General features: G+C 38.0%; 1 protein-coding gene across 10 annotated transcripts in view; it reads left to right on the forward strand.

The window, feature by feature from the left end:
- The first annotated feature begins 329 nt into the window (after positions 1–329).
- Positions 330–23448, forward strand: part of LOC106091255 (PAN2-PAN3 deadenylation complex subunit PAN3) — a 154867-nt gene continuing 131748 nt past the window's right edge. Inside the window, exons 1-3 of one of the 10 annotated variants that reach the window (XM_059360123.1) lie at positions 330–446; positions 13415–13801; positions 18590–20638. In XM_059360123.1, coding sequence (XP_059216106.1) covers positions 20605–20638 — 34 coding nt within the window. In that variant the 5' untranslated portion in view covers positions 330–446; positions 13415–13801; positions 18590–20604. Of the gene's footprint in view, positions 447–13069; positions 13228–13414; positions 13802–18589; positions 20639–23448 lie in introns of those variants that run through there. The other 9 variants (XM_059360143.1, XM_059360103.1, XM_059360112.1 and 6 more) reach the window with 9 other exon arrangements.

The following is a 23448-nucleotide window of genomic DNA, read 5'->3' on the forward strand; positions in this document are numbered from 1 at the left end:
ATTTTTTATTTTTCTCAAATAAATAAAGAAAAACGAACAAACAAAAATAATGCCCGCAATGGTTTCAAGTGCTGCCACTATAATGGTTTTTTGCCATTCTCCTTACTACAAACAGAGTCGTTTTTTTATCTGGAGTTTGACAGCATTTCGCTCGAAAATCTGAACTTTTTGAAAGAAGTCCATTTATGGCCTTCAGAATGGAATTAGTTTATCTCTGTGTAGCTTTTTTTTCGACTATTGGATAGCAAAATCGATTACTCAACTTTTGAATTCTTTGAAAGTCGACTTCGACTTTTGTACACAAAAAGTCAACTAACCGATTAGTCAAAAGTCGACTCTGGGATCCCTCAAACAACATAACACAAACGAAATGTGAAAAATAGCAAAATAAATTAAAAAAATGTATTAATGTATTAAGCTATAAAACCATGTTGGTGTTGTGTAAAGTGAGAAATTGTTTTAATAATAACAAAAATATGAAATATGCTACTGGCCTAACCATAAATGAAAGAAATAAATGCAAAAAAAAAAAATATGTACATGAAATGGTGGATGGTTGTTATTGTCGAAGACAAAAAAGAAATGAAGAAGCCACCAACCAAGAAGAGGAAGCAATGTCCAGAGTTCCCATAAAAAAAGTGTTCTATTACTTACCAATCAAGCTTTGTATTTGTGTAACCTTTGGCAAATTCTGCAATTAATTGTATATGATGACCATAATGGGGAATGTGTGGAAATTAGATGGAATAATGTTACCTTTTATGTGGTGCCAACAAAAACCGGTCACAGATTTTCGTTAAGAACTGAGATATGTTGTAGGGGGCATTTTTTTATGGCCTACTTGTGTTTTTGTTTGTGTATCTGCCAAAGCAATTTGCAAATTGTTTTGTTTGTTTTTAAGCTTTTTCGCCAGTCTTAAATTGCGTTTTAATTTTTGTTAACTTCTAGTCTGTCTCCCGGTATGTGATGTGGTGGTAGTAGTAAAGATCAGTAATGTGATTGGTTGTTTTTCTTTAAAAGAAAATATGAGATGGGGGGAATCAATGTTTCTGGATTTATCTATCCATGAAGGAAGGCCTGTTTGGTTAATTGCAAAAGAAAGTGTAGTATATTATTGAAATTTAAAACAAAGTATTAAAATTAATTACCTATTGTAAATTTTTGCATTTCTTGTTTTACACTCTGTGTGTTTACAGTTATGGGTTTTTATCGTATTTGTTGGTATATTTGTTGTATTACCTACACACTCTGCAAAGGGCAAAAGCAAAGCATTTCTCTAGCATAACTTTTGCCCCTTTTTCTCGCATGCTATATTATAGTTTTTTTCCTGGAGTTTATTGCTGTCTCTTGCATTTGCTTCTCTGTTTTGTTTTCTTTTATGGTTTATTATTATCATTTCCTTGGGGGCAAAGGAGCATCAGACATACTGACAAACAGCACACACACACATAGAAACACAAGCATGCACTCAGTTGGTATATATAGGAATCAACATGCAAATATGGCGTCGCAATTTGCAGCTGTTCCCCCATTCGGATTCATATGTTTTTTGTTTTGTTTTTTTTTTCCCCCTATGCCTTGGTTAAGTTTCTGGCAGTATGTCTGCCTCGTCAGGTATTATAGGTGACAGTAGCGTAGCGCAGTAAGTGATGGCTTACGTTGATATCAGTGTTTTTTTTAAGGAATGCATTTCTTTCAACGCTTGCTGGTAATCAATCAACTGAAATTAATTATGCCATTGTTTATGAGACCGGCTATATTTTGTTTAATTAGAAGAAAGAGGGGGAAAGAGAGAGAGAGAGAGACATTTTAATATTATTTTGTGGTGGGCTTACAAGACAAAACAAAATGCAATGTATTGGGTTGCCCAAAAAGTAATTGCGGATTTTTCATATAGTCGGCATTGACAAATTTTTTCACAGCTTGTGACTCTGTAATTGCATTCTTTCTTCTGTCAGCTGTTACTTTCAGCTTGCTTTAGAAAAAAAGTGTAAAAAAAGTATATTTGATTAAAGTTCATTCTAAGTTTTATTAAAAATGCATTTACTTTCTTTTAAAAAATCCGCAATTACTTTTTGGGCAACCCAATAGAATGCATCACTGATTTCGATGAAATGTGGTACAAAGACATCGTTAGACCTCAGGACCACAAATCTGATGACTGTTTCGACAGGGCAAATTGCAATGCATTCCACTAGGGAACAGGGGCAAACTTCTCACATATCAATCAGTGCAGTCCGATTCAAGTTTAAGCCCAATAATAAAGGGGCTCCTTTTTATAGCCGCGTCTGAACGGCGTGCTGCAGTGCGACACCTCTTTGGAGAGAAGTTTAACATGGCACATGTGTTGCCAGCATTAGGAGGGGAAAACCACCGCTGAAAATTTTTTCTGATAGTCTCGCCTGGATTCGAACCCAGGCGTTCAGCGTCATAGGCGGACATGCTAACCTCTGCGCTACGGTGGCCTCCGACAGGGCGCACCTCCGATTTCGCCGAAATCTGGTATGTAGATCCCGGGTTTAATTTTTAGACATGTTTTATCACTTTCGTAATCTACTCGACAATACCTTTCATTTGATACCCATATTTCCTAGGTTCGCCCACTTCCCCCCAAGGGCGTTTTTTACCTCTAGGGGGGCCAGTCCCAAAAACGGACTTCAGATTCGTGTTCCTGGGATCAAAATTAGGGGGATGAATAAAATGAAAAGATCGGTGGTGCGCCCTGTACAGTGCATTTTTGCCCCTGTTACTAGGCCTTGGACTGTGGACTACCCTTGTGGCCAAAAGCACCGCCTTGGGGGAAGTGTAGCCAATTGCATGCAACAAATTTTCTTTCTCAGCACGCTGAGTTGGCGTGGACCGTGGAATACCCTTGTGGCCAAAAGCACCGCCTCGGGGGAAGTGTAGCTGCTCTCAACAAGTTTTCTTTCTCAGCACGCTGAGTTGCTCTCAACAAGTTTTCTTTCTCAGCACGCTGAGTTGGCGACTAAGTTTCTATTCCCAACAGCCACAAATTTCTGTAGAAGGGTCTGTAAAGTCTGTGAAATGTGATCAGATATTTTATGCTTGGAATCGTTATGGCATGAACTTTTATAATCAGCTGCCGACGTACTTCGGAACAATGTGTCCGAAGATTTGGTGGGAGATATCTTGCCCCTGTTCCTTAGTGGAATGTTCATGGGCAAAATTTGCAAAAAAAAATTGCATTTTTATCTTGAAATCGTCAAGGTGGACGTTTAATTTTTTGCGGATGTAATCAACGTAAGGTCGCTCCTAAAGTCTTGATCGTCGGCATAGGTCAAGATCCATGCCCCTCTGGTTGTTACCTAATGTTACAACTATATGAAGCACATTAAAGTCTGCTTGAATCCAGCGATTATAGCCGAACAGCAGGCGACTGAAGTCAGGCCTATAACGTGGGGCACAACTACCAACTGGCGGTTTGTGTTCCCTATCTCGGGAGTACCGGACTTGGTTGTTGTTGTAGCAGTGTTATACACTGCGGCGGCAGCCCTTGCCGATGAAGAACTCTATCGGGTCAATCCGGTACGTACAACCGGCTGCCATGGGATTGACCGGACTTGGTTGATGCCCCGGGTTCACAATAATGCAAGAAAGGAGTTTCAATAAGACCACTTCCCCTTCATAACATCGTCTGCGATTCTTTCGCCCACATTAAAGTTGTGACAACTTTTAAAGCTGCAGTTATTGGTCATTTTCGATTCTTGGATCTCAGCGACATTTATGTTTTTCAGACCCCTAAAGTCCAAAGTAGTCAGTATGACTACTCTCCCGACTCGTCAAACAGAGCGGAGAGAGGAAATGCACCCTCCCTATGCAAGAGACATACCTCAATAACACCGACTGATGATGAAGAAGGTCTCGGCAAACAGAAGATGAACTAGGTCCGCTCAATCCCTGCAATATTATACGTAGTAGGAACTCCGGGGTGTGGCATCCCCATGCCCTATGATAATTCCATTGGGTCTGTCCGGTGCAAAGTAAAGGCCGCTTTGAATTATAGGGAAGTCCTTCTGCCATGGGAAGTCTTGCTCATTGTCGAGACGTATTAGGACAGACAGGGAGCAGAACGCATGGCAATTCTTTGCAATCAAAAGGATATCCCCGGCACGGTTTGGCTGTGAGCTCCACCCATCGGCTGAAACATTGGGGTTCGATCTGTGTGGTGTTCAAGAGAAGCCTAGCTGCGAACTATCGGGCACGTCCACAGGGTGCGGAAAGTGGAATGCTCCATACGGAGTAGTTGCAGTATCGAGCGGAGAGTCTCAGTGAGAGGCCAGGCGGCACCGGCTCTTGCACAAATACTGAGTGCCTATGATGCTCGATATGACCAAGCTGGTTGTTGGCGCCTTTAAATAACCAATGGCCATCCTGTTCCTATGGTGATCGGTTCTTCGGAACGGAACGAGCTTGCTCACATACAGAAGCTTGACGAGGATCGCCACCTCCACATGAAAATGTGGCTACAACAACAACATCCATTTCAATGATAACGTAGGAAGAAAACGACATCGATGCGAGATCCGGTACACTGATATGTGGGATGATGAAGAATCTCCTTGGGAGTTAATTGAGGAAAGTGTTGACTACATTTATGGCATGGGGCAATACCTGGCTTCTTCCTTTTGATAGTTTTTGCTGGTAAGCCTCGTTTACTAAAATCCTCATCTTCATAGGTATCATATAAAGTACCATGCCAGGTCAATCCCAATCATTGAGCTATGGAGGACAGTTTTGCTAAAATTTGCGTTAAAGGGCCTGAAGTTGATCTGAAAACAGATAAACTCGCCCCTTCTGTTGGACCTTCGACTTAAAATTGCACTGAAATTTTGTCTTTGGGGAAAATTTCACTGAAATTTTTAGGGAAAAATTCATTGAAATTTTGTGTTTAAAGAAAATTTCGCTGAGATTTTGTAATTCACTAACCTTGTCTTTAGAGAAAATTTCATTGAAATTTTGTATTTCACTAACATTTTGTCTTTAAAGAAAATTTCATTAAAATTTTGTCTTTAGAGAAAAATTCATTGAAATTTTGTCTTTAGAGAAAATTTCATGGAAATTTTGTCTATAGAGAAAATTTCATGGAAATTTTGTCTTTAGAGAAAATTTCATGGAAATTTTGTCTTTAGAGAAAATTTCATGGAAATTTTGTCTTCAGAGAAAATTTCATGGAAATTTTGTCTTTAGAGAAAATTTCATAGAAAGTTTGTCTTTGGAGAAAATTTCATAGAAATTTTGTCTTTAGAGAAAATTTCATTAAAATTTTGTCTTTAGAGAAAAATTCATTTAAATTTTGTCTTTAGAGAAAATTTCATGGAAATTTTGTCTATAGAGAAAATTTTATGGAAATTTTGTCTCCAGAGAAATTTTACTGAAATTTTGTCTTTAGAGAAAATTTCACTGAAATTTTGTCTTTAGAGAAAATTTTACTGAAATTTTGTCTTTAGAGAAAATTTCACTGAAGTTTTGTCTTTAGAGAAAATTTCACTGAAGTTTTGTCTTTAGAGAAAATTTCACTGAAATTTTGTCTTTAGAGAAAATTTCACTGAAATTTTGTCTTTAGAGAAAATTTCACTGAAATTTTGTCTTTAGAGAAAATTTTACTGAAATTTTGTCTTTAGAGAAAATTTCACTGAAATTTTGTCTTTAGAGAAAATTTCACTGAAATTTTGTCTTTAGAGAAAATTTCACTGAAATTTTGTCTTTAGAGAAAATTTCACTGAAATTTTGTCTTTAGAGAAAATTTCACTGAAATTTTGTCTTTAGAGAAAATTTCACTGAAATTTTGTCTTTAGAGAAAATTTCACTGAAATTTTGTCTTTAGAGAAAATTTCACTGAAATTTTGTCTTTAGAGAAAATTTCACTGAAATTTTGTCTTAGAAAATGTCATTGAATTTTTGTCTTTTTAGAAAATTTTATGGAAATATTATTGATTTATTGATTTTTTCCACTAATTTTTGTATTTACTCTTAGAAAGGTCTTATTTGAAAAGTCAAATACAGCTGTTGACAATACGAAAATCATAAATATCAATTACTGAAATTTTTGGCAATCAATTGAAAATGAATAAACTGTTTTTATTACTACTCACTCACTCATTTATCAATTAGGCTTCTTGAATTTGTTGTTGCGAGACCAACAGTATTTATTTTTTTTTCATTGGTTTCTTATTGAAGAGAAGATCTAAGTTAAATTAATGTATTTTAACTCTCCCTCTTTGCCATGGCACATTTGTCAGTTGTGTGACGACGACAGTAACATCTAAACATGTTGGACGCTATTTAAACTGTTAGTAAATGGATACTGTTCAACTACTCTACTCCTGTTTCAGAAAATGTTTTTTTAACCCGCAATAAGCACCATTCCATTGGATACGAAACGGAATTCCGCCTCAATTATTTTTTATTGCTTGAATTTTTTGGTTTTGTTAGCATAACATTCACACATGCAAGGCATTACCATTTGAGAAGGCCTGTCCGTCTATCTGTCTAGCTACTCTTCGAACTCATACATCGAAATAAATTGACTATAAGAGTGGCAACACCAACTTTCGTTTGTTTCGTATTTTCTCCTTGAAATGCTCTCTCTGGGTTTGTTATTGCGTTACGAGGCTATAGTGTTGCCCATATGTTAGTTATATGATTAATGGTTATTTAAAGTAGTGACGCTCTTGGGGATGTTAAACCCCATCGATTGATAACCAATAAAAGTAGCACATAAGCTTTAATAATAAAAAAAATTATGAAAAGTTCAAGTGGTGAAGTTGGGAAATAAAGAATATATCGAAAAGTGCATATATCTGAGCAACAAAGACATAGGTAGTAGGAGTTAAAAAAACACATTACTTCAAATTTCATCAAAATCGGATGAAAAATACGTCCTCTTGACAAATAAATTAAATTGTTCTATTTGAACGCTCCACGTTTACACTTGGAGCAAATCCAGATTTGCGACGAGATTTCCCACACATTTGCAGTGCAAGCAAATCTACTTATTTGAGGAGATTTGCAAAAAATCTCCTTCGAAATTCAAATGTAACACTGCGTTTGTATTGAATACCGGTTATTATCGCTAGTTTTGGACAGCACTTTTTCTCAACATTTGACAATTTCTTATTGGAATAATAAAATTTTGTACTTAAATTAAAAAAAAAAACGTTTTACGAAATTAATTGCTGACCGACCACACGTACAGCTGTGTTAAAAAAATATATAGGAGTGCTACCATACTTAGCACAATTGCTGGAAGTGATACCAAAACACTTCTGAAAAATCAGATAAGAATTGCGCTCTCTAGAGGCTCAAGAAATCAAAACCCAAGATAGGTCTTGTGCCTAGCTTGACTTTGTGCCTAGCTTACTCTTCCGAAAGTTATCGTGCTTTCAACAGACGGACGGACGGACATGGCCACATCGACTTAAAATGTCATGAGATCAAGAATATATATACTTTATGGGGTTTAAGACCCATATTTCAAGGTGTTACAAACGGAATGACGAAATTAGTATACCCCCTTCCCATTTAATATTTCATTGAAGGACATCATCGGGGATAACTGGAAATGCTGTATATACTTTTAATGCTGGACGGCGCTTCAAAAATCCACCTACTGCTCAATACTCAACCGGATCCCAAGGATGGCAACAGCCGCACTGACGACGACACCATCTGATGCACTGAATTTAGAAGCTACATCTAATGCCTCTGGACATTAGGACTGGTGGATGGCGCTTCAAAAGTCCACCTGAATTTAATGCTACATCCAATGCATGTGGGCATTGTGGCTGTAAAAATTGCTGCAACCACTGCCGTGAGGCTAAAGTAGCTTTCTCTTTGGTCAAGTGGCGGCTACGGACACTGTGTTATCCTTGATACAATATCCGATGTTTCCGGCAGGGTGGATTACAATCTACCAGAGCCGCTTTTTGAGCTATATCGGTCCATGTTTTGACATAGCTGCGATATAAACCGTTCCTGGATCTCTTGAATTCTTGAGCCCCTAGAAGGCGCAATTTTCATCCGATTTGGCTGAAATTTGGCATGAGGTGTTTTGTTATGACTTCTAACATCTGTGCTAAGTATGGTCAAAATCGGTTCATAATCTTAAATGGCTGCCATATAATCCAATCTCGGTTCTTGATTGCTTGAGACGCTAGAAGACGCAATTATTATCCGAATTGGCTGAAATTTGACATGGAGGGCTTTATTCTGATTTCCAACAACTATGCTAAGTATGGTCGAAATCGGTTTATAACTTGATATAACTCCCATATAAACTGATCTCCCGATTAACTTCTTGAGCCGCTGAAGGTGCAATTCTTATCCGATTTGGCTGAAATTTTGTACAACGGCTTCTTTTATCAACTTAAACATAGGTGCCAAATATAGTCTAAATCGATAAATAACCTGATACAGCTACCGTATAAATCGATCTGCCGATTTTACTTCTTGAGCCCCTCTAGGGCGCAATTCTTATTTGATTTGACTCAAATTTTGCACAACATGCAAATCAAGTGTGGTCCGAATCGGTCCATAACATGATACAACTCCAATAAAATAGCAATTCTTATCAATTTTCCTTTTTTTGCCTATAAAGAGAAAACGGGCAAAGAACTTGACACAAGTGGTCCATGGTGGAGGGGATATAAGATTCGGCCAAGCCGAATATAGCACGCATTTACTTCTTATTACAAAAAATCTATCTACATTAAATTAATTCGTATCACCCCGATGTTAAAACAAAACTTTGATTCAGTCTTAATATCGGCGGTGATTCGGTTTAAATACCGGTTATCCAAAGTAATTATAAATCACAACACTATCACCATATTAGTCCACCCGCAGTGTGAACCTACACCCTTTTTACATTCTAAAATTCAATTTTAGCTTGTGGTTTGTTTTTCTTTTTTTTTTTGCATATTCCTCGAGTTGGAGAGAGGCTATGTCAGTTGTGTATGGATGTGTGTGCGTCTGCATGTCTGTAAACTTCTTGTTTATTATTTTTCTCAAATCCTAATAGAGAGAACGAGGATGAGAGATAGTATGAGAAAGAGAGAGAGAGAGGGCATTGCCGAGTGCATATGTTTTAAGTAAAGTTCGACTGCCGCTAGGGGGTTTATTTTTGTTTTGCAAATTTTAATGAAGTGTGAGAGCCAATGTATTTGATGCACCAACAAACATGTGTTGTTGTATATTTCCCATATTGTTGATTTAGTAAATAAATTTTTGTTACTACCCAGCTCATTATTGAAGAGTTTGCTTTTGTTTACAAACACTCAGCGCCAAAGAAATGTTGCAGGGGTTGTCAAGTAAGTAGTTAGTTTATAGGGGAACATGAACTAGGCTCGTAGGTCCTTAAGGTAAATAGTCGGAAAATTTCAATATGAACTATAAATAGGTATAAGTCGGGAATCTCCAAAAATAACGTTATCTAAGCCAAAATCTAAATTTTGTTAACAAAAAAACCAGTAAAATTGTGATAAGTTCGGTCGGACCGAATCTTGGGAACCCACCACCATGGATTATGCTGAAAATGTATACAAAATAAATTTAGTTGAAGGGCAAAATTTTGTTCTACATACAAAACTTCTGTCAAACTAGCAAAAATTAAAGCTCTAGGTATCGTAAAAGGGTGATCGAGAGTCAGGTTTACATAGGAGTTTGACCTATTTGGACCGTACTTGGCACAATAGTCATAACAGATCACTATGTGCAAAATTTCAGTCAAATCGGATCAAAATTGCGGCTTCCAGGGGCTCAAGAAGTCAAATCGGGGAGATCGGTTTATGTGGGAGCTATTGTATATCAGGTTATGGACCGAGTTAAAGCGTAGTTGCACAGTTGTTGGAAGTCATAACAAAACACTATATGCAAAATTTCAGTCAAATGGGATGAAAACTGACGCTTCCAGGGTCTCAAGAAATCAAATCGGGAGATCGCTTTATATGGGAGGTATATCAGATTCTTGACCGATTTGGACCCTACTTGACACAGTTGTTGCAAGTCATTGCAGAACCCTATATGCGTAATTTCTCAAAGGCATCTTTCAGGGCCTCAAGAAGTCAAATCGGGAGGTTAGTCAAATCGGATCAAAATTGCGGCTTCCAGGGGCTCAAGAAGTCAAATCGGGGAGATCGCTTTATATGGAAGCTATATCAAGTTCTTGACCGATTTAAACCGTACTTGGCACAGTTGTTGAATATTGTAACAACGAGAGATCGGTTTATATGGGAGCTATATCTAAATCTGAGCCGATATGGCCCATCTGTAATCCCCACCTACCCACGTTAATATTAGGTATCTATCCGAAATTTCAAGCGGCTAGCTTTACGCGTTCGACCTCTATCGTGAATTCGACAGACGGACAGGACATGCCTAATCGACTCAGAATTGAGACGATCAGGAATATACTTTATGGGGTCCTAGAACAATATTTCGAGGTGTTACAATCGGAATGGCTAGGTTAGTATACCCCCATCCTATGGTGGTGGGTATAAAAATAGCTAAATAAATATCAAAAGCAATCTGCTTCTTCGGTCGACATTTGGCCAGTGTTTTCAGTAGTTTAGTGACACAGACAGCCCTTTTTGGTATATTCGTCTGCCCCTTTCAATTCCTGGAATATCATTGTGTCTGGAAACTTTAGTCAGCGCTATGCCGTCAATGTCAATCTTACTTTCCTCGAACTGAAGGCCTTTAGAGCTCCATATAAATTTCAAGCTTCAAAGGAGACAAATCCCTTCTTAGGATTTAATGTGGTTATCGCTATGCGACATCATACCGTTCAGCGGTTTCAGTGATATACCGATATAGAGTGTATTGATGTAAATCCCCGTTTCCCATTCGTAATTTATCTTAGAGCCTTCATCGATGGACAGATTTCTCCTCGCTTTGGGGGTAATTTCGCCGTGCCCGAGGATTCGTTGCAGAAATATATAAATGTTGACACAAAGAGAAAGCCGAGTGTATGTGGGTATTGGCATTTAGCCATATTATTCTTGTAGACTTAATTCTACTTAGTAATTCTATCCAGTGGTCCTTCGTCTGGAAGTCTAGTGTAGCTAAGTAGGTGGAAATCTTTGATGAAATCTTTCGGTGACGGAGACCTTTATAGGTTCTCCAAACATCGGTGTGATTCGTTTCAGAAGGCCCAAATAGGAATTTTCAGCATATTACAAAGATTCTGAGGTTAAAATCTTGATGAGTAGTCTAGTCTTCATTGGGATCCTTCTCAGAAGACCCAAAGTCGAATTCTTTGGGTCTAGGGAAGGCTGGTGATTCTCTGGAATGTCCAGATGATTTGGGGATAGATGATACCTTGATATGTTCTCTAGTCTTAACTGGGTATTTTTCTCAGTAAGTCCAAGGCTGTATGCTTCGGGATGTCCAGAAGACTCAATGTCAGATACCTTGATATTTTCCCTAATCTTCGTTGGGACCCTTCTCAAACGATCCAAACTGGGATTTTTCGGGCTATCTAAGTGATTCGGGGATAGAGACATTGATAAATACTCTAATCATCTTTGGAACCCTTCTCGAGTTGGGATTCTTCGGAATATCACAGGGAGTCGGGGGTAGAGACATTAATCTAGTATTTGCTGGAACCCTTCTCAGTAGGACAAAATGTGAAATCACGGGCGCAACATGCGGTAGGAGAAGAATAGCTTGTATGTCGGGCATATGAACGACTGCCGCAGCTCAAGCAAGGGAACTGGGACAGGAATTCAACAAGTGACCTTAACAAGTACTCAAGCAAAAAGTCTTCGACCAGAGATCTTAATAAGTAATCCGAAAATGATACAGGGGATTTTGAAAGGAGTGCTAGGATTCTATAGAAATAATCCTTTATAGGTTATCCTTGCAGGGATACTACTGGTTTCTACAGCAGGAGACCCTAATAAGAACTCTTAACAAGAATACGACACCGTTCTACAAAAAGGACCTTAATTAGGACACCTATCAAGAATATGACAGGATTCTATAGCAGAAGTTCTTAATAAGTATACCTAGCAAGAGTACGACTGGACTCTTACCTTAATAAGTACTTCTACAATTGCTTAACTTTTGCAAGTTGCTTTTGTGGGATTGCTTTGCAGAGTTGCATTTTTCAACGCAACGCTTAAACACAAAGCTCAACTGTTTTGGCCCTAAGTGGGTCTGACCGCAGACTGCCACTTTAACATAACCTAACCTATCCCTCGCTAGTGTTAGCGACATTAGCGTGGTAATCAACTTCGCTACAAAGTGGTGTAGCTCTGCGGTACGCCGTTCGGACTCGGCAATAAAAAGAAGCTTCATCGATCAGCACTCATTAATAGGGGTGTTTGTGTACTCAAAAATCTGTACAAATTTGCACAATTTGTTACTGGAAGTCGTTCGCGTACTGTATTTGCCAGCAGAATAGAGCGAAAGAGTCCGCGAGAGCAAGCGAAATTTGAGACTTTGGTAATTGGGAGCTTGCAAATTTCTGCTGCGGGTTTTTGAACAGCTGAAATTTTTAGCTTTTTTATGAAAACCAGCTGTTTAATTCAAATAAACAGCAAAAGAGATTAAAGGCTATTTATTTTCTTTCTAGTTTTAACTGGAAAAGTACGCGAGCAGACCTAATATGAAAGTAGTATCACCGCTGTTTTCTCATAGAATACTCAAGGGAAAATTTGCACTAACATAAAGCCTTCCATAATTGTTGTACACCTATTTAACCACTGTAGCATTACGAAAACTAAATTAAGGAGTAGTGAATACAAAAACAAAGTTTACATTCTCATTTTCCTTGTTCCGCACAGCTACAGTGGCATTTTATTCGTAAATTAAAAAGAAAAATATATCCTGATCCCCCCATGCAGTCAGTACAAAGTCTGTTTTGTGTGCGCGAATGTAAGCTAGTGTGAGAGAGTGTATCCATGGGGGATACTCGTGAGTGTTTATTTGCAATTTCTATTTTGAGTATTGTTTTTCGCTCTGCATGTATTTCACATCAGTGTGTGTTGGAGTGTGTGAGTGTGAATGTTTGTCCATGACGTCGAAAAAAATAACACCAGGCAACAGAAGAAGAGTTCTTCTTTTAGTTTCATTCGATACCTTACAGGAGAACAACGTTCGTTGTCGTTGGCGGCGCAAAGCCCAATGCAAATTCAATATGCGGAACGGTTCAACCGAGCGAGTGTGTTGAATGTAACCAAATAATCATAAAAATACAAAACAAATGTAAATTGGAAAATGTTTTCAAGTCTGTCCAGTAGCAGGCAACCATAATGGATGATGTTGGGCAATAAAAGAAAGAAGAATATATTTTTGTTTGCATTTATTTCACAAAGTGTCTGAAATTTATTTAAGAAAACAAAGTGTTGTTAAACATATGATAATATTTTCTATGTTTCTTGTTTATTTTTAGCCATCAATATGTGCGCGTATTTTGTAAATTTTTTTCAATGAAAAAGATGAAAATCAAAAAAAGAAAATATATATATACCTATACAAATGTATGTACATAGACAAACAACCAACCAAACAACAAAAGAAATATCTTCATACGTCCCCCCTTAAACTTTTATTTTAACATAATAACACAAATGATAATAACTTAAAACATGCAACAATAATAGCAAAAAAAAAAACAACAGCACGAACAAATCAAATAAAAATGTAATTTAAAGTAATAAAACGAAAAAGTGTACCCATCGAAATTTTGACATCAACATCAAGTAGCAGCAGCAGTAGCAACATTTACATTTTACATGCATACGCATACATATGTATGTTTATGTTCCGCCAACAAAATGTATGTAAATATCAAGTGTTTCCTTGTGTTTTTTTTTCGCTTCTTGTCATTGTCGTCGTCGTCTTCTTTTTCAATTGCTTTGAAAATGTCAGACTGACAATATACAATACACCACAAAAATATATGCTGTATATATACTCACACACACACACATTAATACACTTGCCCATACATATTCGTCCGTTCATCCAGTTATCCTAGCCAGCCTGCCATTCATATCCTTATTAAATTCCCAACAGAGTTTTTATTGTCATAGACTCGCATCAGCAACAACACTGACACACATTCATATCTACATCAACATACATTATTTACAAAAACAACAATAAAACTATCACACATTAAGAGAGTTATTATTACGTGAGGAATTAAACAGTTGAGACTGAAAGAGAGAGAGAGAGAGAGATTTTGCATATTTCCTTGACATTTACTTGCGCGCTCTCCATAATAATATCTCGGGTTAATGCCTCTCTCATATAATCTTCCTGTTCCTAGTGTTCTATTTGGCAAACAAAAGTTTCTTACTTTATTTTCCTTCTTCTTTCGTAATATCCTTGTAACACTTATTAGGGTTGCCATTTTGCATAAAATGTCTGATTTCAAACAAAAAAGAATTCTAAAGGCAATTTTTGCTGGCATCTGCTGCTTTATAGTGCAGTGCAATGAACTAGGTATGAAAAGGACATTTATTCAGGACAGCGAAGTTCTGAATAAACTACCTGTTCAGGCTTATGTAGAACATCCATAGATAAATTATATATAAATAAAGAATTTGAACTTCGCGCATAGACTGGTTGGTGGCGCTTGTGAATATAGATAAATGAGAATTATCTAAGAACATGTCGCAAGCAGAGTTCTGCTCTCAATATACTAAATATGCACTATTTCCTTTCCCGTGAAGAAAACTATGGCGTAATGCACGTATATAGGGTTTCCACTTGGAGCAAATCTAGATTTGCGACGAGATTTCGGAAATTCCGTGTTTTCCAACGAGGTTTCCCATCATTTTCAATGAGAGCAAATCTACTTATTTGAGATTTGCAGCAAATCTCCTCCAAATTCAAAGCATTACTGCGTTTGCATTGAATACCGGTTATTATTGGTATTTTTGGGCAGCACTTTTTCTTAACATCTGACAATTTCTTATTGAAATTATAAAATTTAGTAGTAATTTAAAAAAATCGTTTCACAAACAAAAACGCTATCAAAAGCGTCGCTGTTGACAAATAAAAACCGCATAAATCGTATTGGAAAGGGGTTTTGGAGATTATCTCAAATCAAGTGGATTTGGGCTTTAGTGGAAACATGGTTTTAGCTTACAATATGTATATCTTTCTTTTTTTATTTCCTTTCTTTTTGCTGAAAATTCGATTTTTTATTTTTTTGTCAGAGCTGCTTGCTTTGAAGAAAAATAAAATAATTACCGACACTTATAAGTTTGTTATTTGCTGTCTAATTTTGAGAGCACAAACATTTCTCTGTTATTTTAATTCTCTTTGGGTCATCCGCCGTCAGGATTGCCAAATATGTTTTTTGCAAATAAGTGTTACCACCTTATGGCAAACAAACAGACATGCACTGAAAACTTTTTTTGCGTTTTATTTTCGCGCTTCACGGCTTGTCTATTCAGTACTAAAATACATATATGCGTCTCCCCTCCTATACATTTATGCGTCTCCCCTCCTAATGCTGGCGACATTTGTGAGGTACTATCCCATGTAAAAACGTCTCTCCATAGAAATGTCGCACTGCGGCCGTTCGGACTCGGCCATAAAAAGGAGGCTCCTTGTCATTGAGCTCAAAATTGATTCGGACCGCACTCATGGATAAGTGAGAAGTTTGCCCCTGTTCCTGATTGGAATGTTCATGCTCAAATTTGCATTTGTTTATGTCTCCATGTTTAGTAGTGGTCATCCGTTATCTTGACTCGGAGCAATTTTGTTCATTATTTTTGCAGACCAATGCCTTTGGGTTGACTCGGGGGATCAAAGGATACCAAGTAAAAGTTCTTATTGGCTTTAAGTGACCAAAAATCCACGAGAATCATGGTTCCATCCTCATTTCAATTGTGAACAATAAACTCCACTTGGTGTCACCCGTGGACGCTTGGTAAAATCTACAGGTTGTTACATACTATAAAAACAGCCAAGTTCAGCCGGGTTGGATCTTGGGTACCCACCACCATGGATTCTGTTAGAATGGTGTGTTTATTCGTAGGCCAGTGTAGCACATTCAGATAACCTAGTGAGAACAAGTAAAAGCGCGGTTAGTTCGGCCGGGCAGAATCTTATATTCCTTTTTCAAATATATATTTGAAGAGAGGCTAAACAAGATATACCCCAATGAAATAACTCCTATAGGGGATACATCAAGTTATGGGTCATACTACTCATGACTACAAGAAGTCATAAAAAAACATTACGTTTAAAATTTCAGCCAAATCATAACTGCACCCATTAGAGGCCCCAGAAGCCAAATCGTGCGATCGGCTTATAAGGCTTATATATCAGGTTATGGACTGATTTGGACCATCCCTAACAAGGCACGGTTGGATGTCAGAACAAAATGCATGGAAAATTTCAGTCAAATCGGATAAGCATTGCGCCCTCTAAGGGCTCAAGAAGTCAAGTAACAGAACATGGGCCGATATGGCCCATATATTGGGTTGCCCAAAAAGTAATTGCGGATTTTAACAAATTTTTTCACAGCTTGTGACTCTGTAATTGCGTTCTTTCTTCTGTCAGTTATCAGCTGTTACTTTTAGCTTGCTTTAGAAAAAAAGTGTAAAAAAAGTATATTTGATTAAAGTTCATTCTAAGTTTTATTAAAAATGCATTTACATTCTTTTAAAAAATCCGCAATTACTTTTTGGGCAACCCAATACAATCCCAACCGATCTACACTAATAGGAAGTATGTAATTGTGCGTGCATAATTTCATTGTGTCTCCCGTTGAAACCATATCATTCTTATTGTCGTACCTAAGGAGACTTGCCAGAAACACATTTGCAAGATCGCCTGGATTAAATTAAGACGTCTATGGGCTCAGTAATTTAAATCGGAGGATCGGCTATATGGAGGATATGTCTATATCGACGTTTTGCTCTGAGAAACGATCGTAGAAGGCGTTCATGCTGCCCTCACAGGATAGGTATTCTTGGCATGCTCCCTTTTGAGTTCAAAGTCGTTCTGTTGTATATACCCGATCACTGGGGGAACCGGAAGAGAGATAACTGATTCAGTAGCACGATCGGCGCTTGTCAACGATCCTTTCCTGGCTCGCTCATCGTCTCTTAGAGAATGTCCACACTTCCAGCAGAGCCAGAAACCCTTCCAAAGAAATTCTTTAGCTCTTCAAACCTATCTCGTCGTCACATGAACCGTTGGCAGAGCATTAAATGGCTTTTTAATGCACACCTATGCCGTGACCGTCCGATCGGCCAGCAGATTCAACATCAATAGCGTCTTTAAAAAGATGGGTCGGTAATCTACAACATAAATCCATCCGTGTATATAAAAGGTCCTGCAAAAGCCGGGGTATTCCAGCTTGTCAAAGGAAGACCTCACCTACCATATAAACGTCCAAAGGCTTACGATCGAATCCCGTCACATCTCGTGGCAAAGTTCGCTCCAGAGATCAGCACCGCTGCGGCTCGCTGTACCCTGTACAGATCATCGTTCGTGACTTTTCGATCCTGGGAAATGGGGAACCTCCAGCCCAGATATCATTGTAAGGGAAAATGACCGAAATAACTGACTCCAAGGTACACAATGCACCACACCGCATTTAGACTGCCGCAAGCTCAAATCCCTATAAGATTAGAAGAATACCCACAGTTCGGGAAAGGCCAAACTCCCGACCCCATAAGAGGGTCTTCTTCCACTAAACATAAAAGTGCAAAACCATAAGATCGAGCGTGACATTTAGTGCCTTCCTAGTGGCAGTCCTCCACGCCCCAGAGCTCAGGACCGCTGCAGCACCTTATAGTCAAACGATCTCGATCCACGGAGGACACAGCTGCTAAGAGCCTGATACCCTACCGGTCACCCATAGGGTTTTCAGTCTAAGAGTAGTCTTTGTCGCCGTACACCCAACATAAAGGTGCAAAGGCGTAAACACATAGTCTACCGCTTCTGGCCCCTGCCTTAACTCACTATCGATTTGCTAGAGGAGTACACCGCATCCCGAACGCCGATACTCTTTTTGTTTTTTTTGTGAATCCCTTGGGTCCTTGCCCATCCAGACAATTTCCCTAAGCAAGGTCGGTATTGCTAGGGATAAGTGACCACTCATCATGATGGCAACATCATCCGCACATGACATTGAAATCGGGCCTGCAGATTTTGAACCTTTAGTGTGAATCCCCTCAGTCGAGCATTGTTACCAACTTGGCTACATTTATCAATTGTTGTCATTGCAAGATGGGGCAGGATTCACGAAATAAAGCAACCGACAAATAATTTTTTGATTTTTTTTACAGAACTCGCCATTGAAAATGACAACTTGTTTTATGTTTACTTTCATTATTTGTTTACGTTTTCTCCTAATCGTGGCATATTTTTTTTGGCACATCCTTAATTTCATGGAACTTTTTTGCTTTCGAAGAATTAAGTAACCTTCTATTAGTGAACCCTGAAGATTACCGTTACTTAAGCCTTTTCGACTTCAGTTGGCATTACTTTCAAAAGTGTAACTTTTTATTGACAAATGGCAACTCTATTGAGTTTTACTGTTACTACCTTACAAAACGACCATACTGTGACATTGCTTCAATTTTATTCTTTACAGCTTTAGTTTTATTACATCTTCCTTTTTGAACCAGAACATCAGCAAAACAATCACGAAACGAATTTCCATTAACAAAAAGAAATTGTAAAACAAATAAAAAAACAAAGTGCAAAAAAATAAAAACAATAAAATTGGATAAAAACAACTTCCACTAACAAGTATAAAACTCTTAACAACGCCATCATCCATACCAGTCCTTTAATAAATGCAGCAGCTTCCCCTTCCATGCTAAAGTGTGTGATTAGTGAAAACCACAATAATAAAAAAAATTAACAAAGAACAAAAAAACATTGGCGAAAATATACACATCAAACACAGCTGAGCCAAGTGTGTGAGAGTTTAAATGTGAGAGAAAGAGAGAAATCGTAAAATATGCAAGACTAAAGCAGCAGTGCAAAAGGCATTTTGCAAAAACACCACATATTGTATTTACTTCGACTTAAGCGCCAGACACAGCGCAGAACAAAAGTATTTTGTTTTTATTTTGGTTATGTTCTTATCGGTGAGCTTATGTTTTTGCATTTTTCTATGCACCTCAACAAAACAAAAGCAAGCAACGTAAGCGACAACAGAAACTGAAGCAGCGGGCGCAACAGCAGTAACTAACGGCAAAGTCATAGCCAATAACAAACAATCAACCAACCAGACAAAACCAGTCTTTGCCAGCCAAGCAGCCAACACAAACATCTGTTTCGACCTCTATATAACTTTCTTTTTTCGATTTTAACACTCCACACTGAGATTTCCATAATAAAAAGCCTACTCTCTTGCTAGCCTAACACACCGTGTGTCTCTCACTCTCTTAAAGTGTTGATGGGTGAGTGTTGTTTGATTGCTGTTGCCAATGGTATATGCTCCAGCTCTTCAACCCTCCTCCAATAAAAAATCTTGAAAAGCAAAACAAAATTGAGAATAAACAGACATAAAAACAACGATGACATGCCCCCCTTCGAAGGCATGTTTGAGTAGAAAAAGCCTTTGGGAGAGCAACTGTTAATGTTTGTATGTGTTGGTTGTCAGTGCAAAACGAAAAAAAAAAGAGATAGGGGAGCACCAAAACAAACCATAAAGTGAAAAATAAACTACTGGCGGCAAAAACGGTGTTGACAACAATCAAAACATCATCACCAGCTGCAGCTGCGTCATTGAGAGATAAAGAAACAATCGCAAAAAAACGCAATTGCAGTCTATTCGCCATATCAATTGTCAATTCGTCCATCAAGCATATATACAAGTCCGAAGATTTGAAGTATGCTTAAAAATATCTCCCACTCATCGCATTAAAAAATCAACACTTGGGTTGTGTGGTGTGTTGTGCTGCCGACCCTCATGCCATGTAGGTTTTGCTATGAGTGAGAGCTAGGTTATCGAGAACCACACTAATTGCAGAATTCTTGTCCACTCAAAAAAAGAAGACGACAGACAACAAGTCAAGCCAGTGAAGAAACCGAATTAAGCAACGATAAAAAAAAAATAAATAAACAAAACTAAATGCACTTTATAGTACCATTCTCAACGTCGACGTCATCATCATCCTCATTCTCATATTTACCAACAATAACAGCCATTAAAAGAGCACTGCCACCAGCAGCAGCTGTAGCATAAAAACTGCAGCAAGCAACAACAACAACAACGTCTGCAATTGCAACAGTTTTCTAAAGAATTCAAAACAAAAAGTAATCACTCGGTAATTCTCACACGTTCACCAGTCCACCCCTTCACCCATCATCATTCCCCCCTTTTATAGCAACAACCGGCACAGACTATGTGTAGACCCCAATCTTAACAAAAAAAAAAACAACCAAAAGCAACAACACCAATAAAAGTCACACAGACACTAATAAAAAGAACAAACGACGAATGTATTTAGCTAGCCAACAAAAACAACAAAAGAAATTTTACCGAACAGCAACAGAAGCGGTAGGAGCCGCAGCAGATAGAGAAACACAAAAGCAACAAGAACCGCAAAAAGACAACAACACACGGCGTAACATAAAACAAGTGATACTTGAAAAATGTCAACGTTCTTAAACAATTTCTTCCCGGCAGGTAAGTGTGTAGAAAAAGATGATGATAATGATGATACAAAACAAAAACGCAAAATAAGACCTTACCATCCATATACAATATATACACAACCATACGTATTTATGAGGTATATAGTTATTTATGTGCTGAGCATTTATGTATTTGCCCTTTCTCCATTTAATGGGGACCCCCTTCACAGTTTTAGAGTGGCCAGATTGGTTAAAATTGATTTTGGGATTTGTGATTGGGTATGAAATTAGAAGAATTAAGATTTGGGAGAAAAGATGAGATAGTTTGTTCTGGATTGTTATGAGAAAAAAATATTTAGATCTTAGAGTTAACATGTCCAGCATGGGAAAAAAAGAGATAGTTTATTCTGGATTCTTATAAGACAAAATACTTAAATCTTGAGTTACCATGTCCACATACATATGACGCTAAAGGTCAGTTTGCAAATGTTGACGAAAACAACCGAAAAAAAAATTGTCCGCAGTGGTTATGCAAATGCATATTTGCTCATGATCATTCTAGGCGTAGCGGGGAAACTTCTCTCATACCAACGGGTGTTGTCTGCAACAATGGTAAGAGACTGCCTTTTTATTGCAGAGTCCGAACGGCTAGGGATCCCAAGATGGGACGAAAAGTCGACTTTAAGACTTTTCGACATATTTCTACAAAAATTCGATTTTTTTTTAAAAAAATTTGCAAATCTTTCTAAATAAAATTTTCTTTCAAGTTTTCGTAGATTTTTGCCATCAAGATATAATCATCCCTTTGTATTTTCATAAAGGGATTAAGAGTTTTTAATGCAAAATTGGCACATTTGTATATAAAAATCACTTCGCTCGCTTAAAGCCAATATGGCTTATTGCAAAAGCTTCCACATTCCCGTTTACTTTTCCCATTTTATACCCTACACTACCACTGTGGTACAGCCGAATCTTATTTACCCTCTACCATGGATTCCATTTGTCAAGTTCTTTGGCCGATATCTCTTTATAGACAAACAAAGGATAACGGATAAGAATTTCTATACTATTTTAGCTATACCAAGTTATGAACCGATTGGAGCCAAACTTGGTTTGGCTGTTAGAGACCAAGGTGGAATTCGTTGTGCAAAATTTCAGCCAAACCGGAGAAGAAATGCTCTCTCTAGAGGTTCAAGAAGTATTATCGGGATATTGGTTTATATTAGAGCTATATCAAGTTGTGAACCGATTTGGGTCATACTTGGCGCAATTGTTGATGGTCATATCAAAACACTTCGTGCAAAATTTTGAGCCCCGTAGAGGCTCACGAAGTCAAGATCCGAGATAGGATTATATGGGAGCTATATCAGGTTATGAACCGATTTAGGCCATACTTGGCGCAGTTGTTAAAAGTTAGAAAAAACACTTCGTGCAAAATTTCAACTAAACTGGATAATAATTGCGACCTCTAGCGGCTCTAAAAGTCAAGATCTGAGATCCGTTTATATGGGAGCTATATAAGGTTATGAAACGATTTAAACCATACTTGGCACAGTTGTTGATGGTCAAACGAAAACACTTCATGAGGATGAGAAATAGGATAAGAATTGCGCCCTCTAGAGGCTCAAGAAGTTAAAACCCGATATCGATTTATATGACAGCTATACCAAAATATGAACCGATTTGGCTCTTTTACAATCCCTACCGACCTTCACTAATATGATTTTTTATGCAACATTTCGGACGAATCGGATAAGAGTTGCGCCCTCTAGAGGCCCAAGAAGTGAAAACCCGATATCGATTTATATGGCAGCTATACCAAAATATGAACCGATTTGGCCCTTTTACAATCCCTACCGACCAACACTTATAAGAAGTATTTGTGCAAAATTTCAAGCGCCTAGCACTACTGCTTCGAAAGTTAGCGTATTTTCGACAGACAGACGGACGGGAGGACAGACGGACGAAAATGGCTAGATCGACTTAAAATGTCATAACGATGAAGAATATATATGCTTTATGGGGTCTTAGACGCATATTTCGAGGTGTTACGACGGGATGACGAAATTAGTATACCCCCCATCCTATGATGGAGGGTATAATTAGAGGTCAAGTCCCAGGGGGTGCGACCATGTGAAAAGGAGAAGACAAACATCTAAGGGTGTCTCTAAGCACACCGGGAAGGATAGTAAAGTATATACATATATATATATATATTATTGATCGTCATGACATTTTAAGCCGATCTAGCCATAACCGTACGTCTGTCCGACCATCTGGTGCAATTGTGCAAACTTTCGGAGGAGATATGCTAGGCGCCTAAAATTTTGCATTGAAACTTTATATTACTGTAGGTCGGTTGAGATTGTTAAAGAGCCAGATCGGTTCATGTTTAGATATAGAGGACATATAAACCAATCTCCCGATTATTCTTCTTCAACTTTCTTCCTCTTCTTGAAAGCGCAATTCTCATCCGATTCGATTGAAACATTCCACGATGGCATTTCCTATCACCTCAAACAAATGTACCAAGTAAGGTCCAAATCAGTCTAAAACATGATATAGCTCCCATGTAAACCGATCTCCCAAATCTACTTCTTGAGAGCCTCTAGAGGGCGCAATTTTTATTCGATTTATATGAAATTTTGCAAGACGACTTCTTATATGACCACCAACAGTTATTCTAAGTAAAATCCGAATCAGTCTATAACTTGCACAGACATTTCTGGGATACTGGAATCTGTGGGTATGCCTCTAGCGACATGTAAGCTAAGTTTTCAGGACCAGGCCCGGAAGATGGTCACAAAGAGGGGGCTGTGAGCATTCCACAACTATGTGACCTAATCTAGACTTGAAGAGGTC

Source organism: Stomoxys calcitrans, chromosome 1 (genome assembly GCF_963082655.1).
Source record: "Stomoxys calcitrans chromosome 1, idStoCalc2.1, whole genome shotgun sequence".
NCBI lineage: Eukaryota > Metazoa > Arthropoda > Insecta > Diptera > Muscidae > Stomoxys > Stomoxys calcitrans.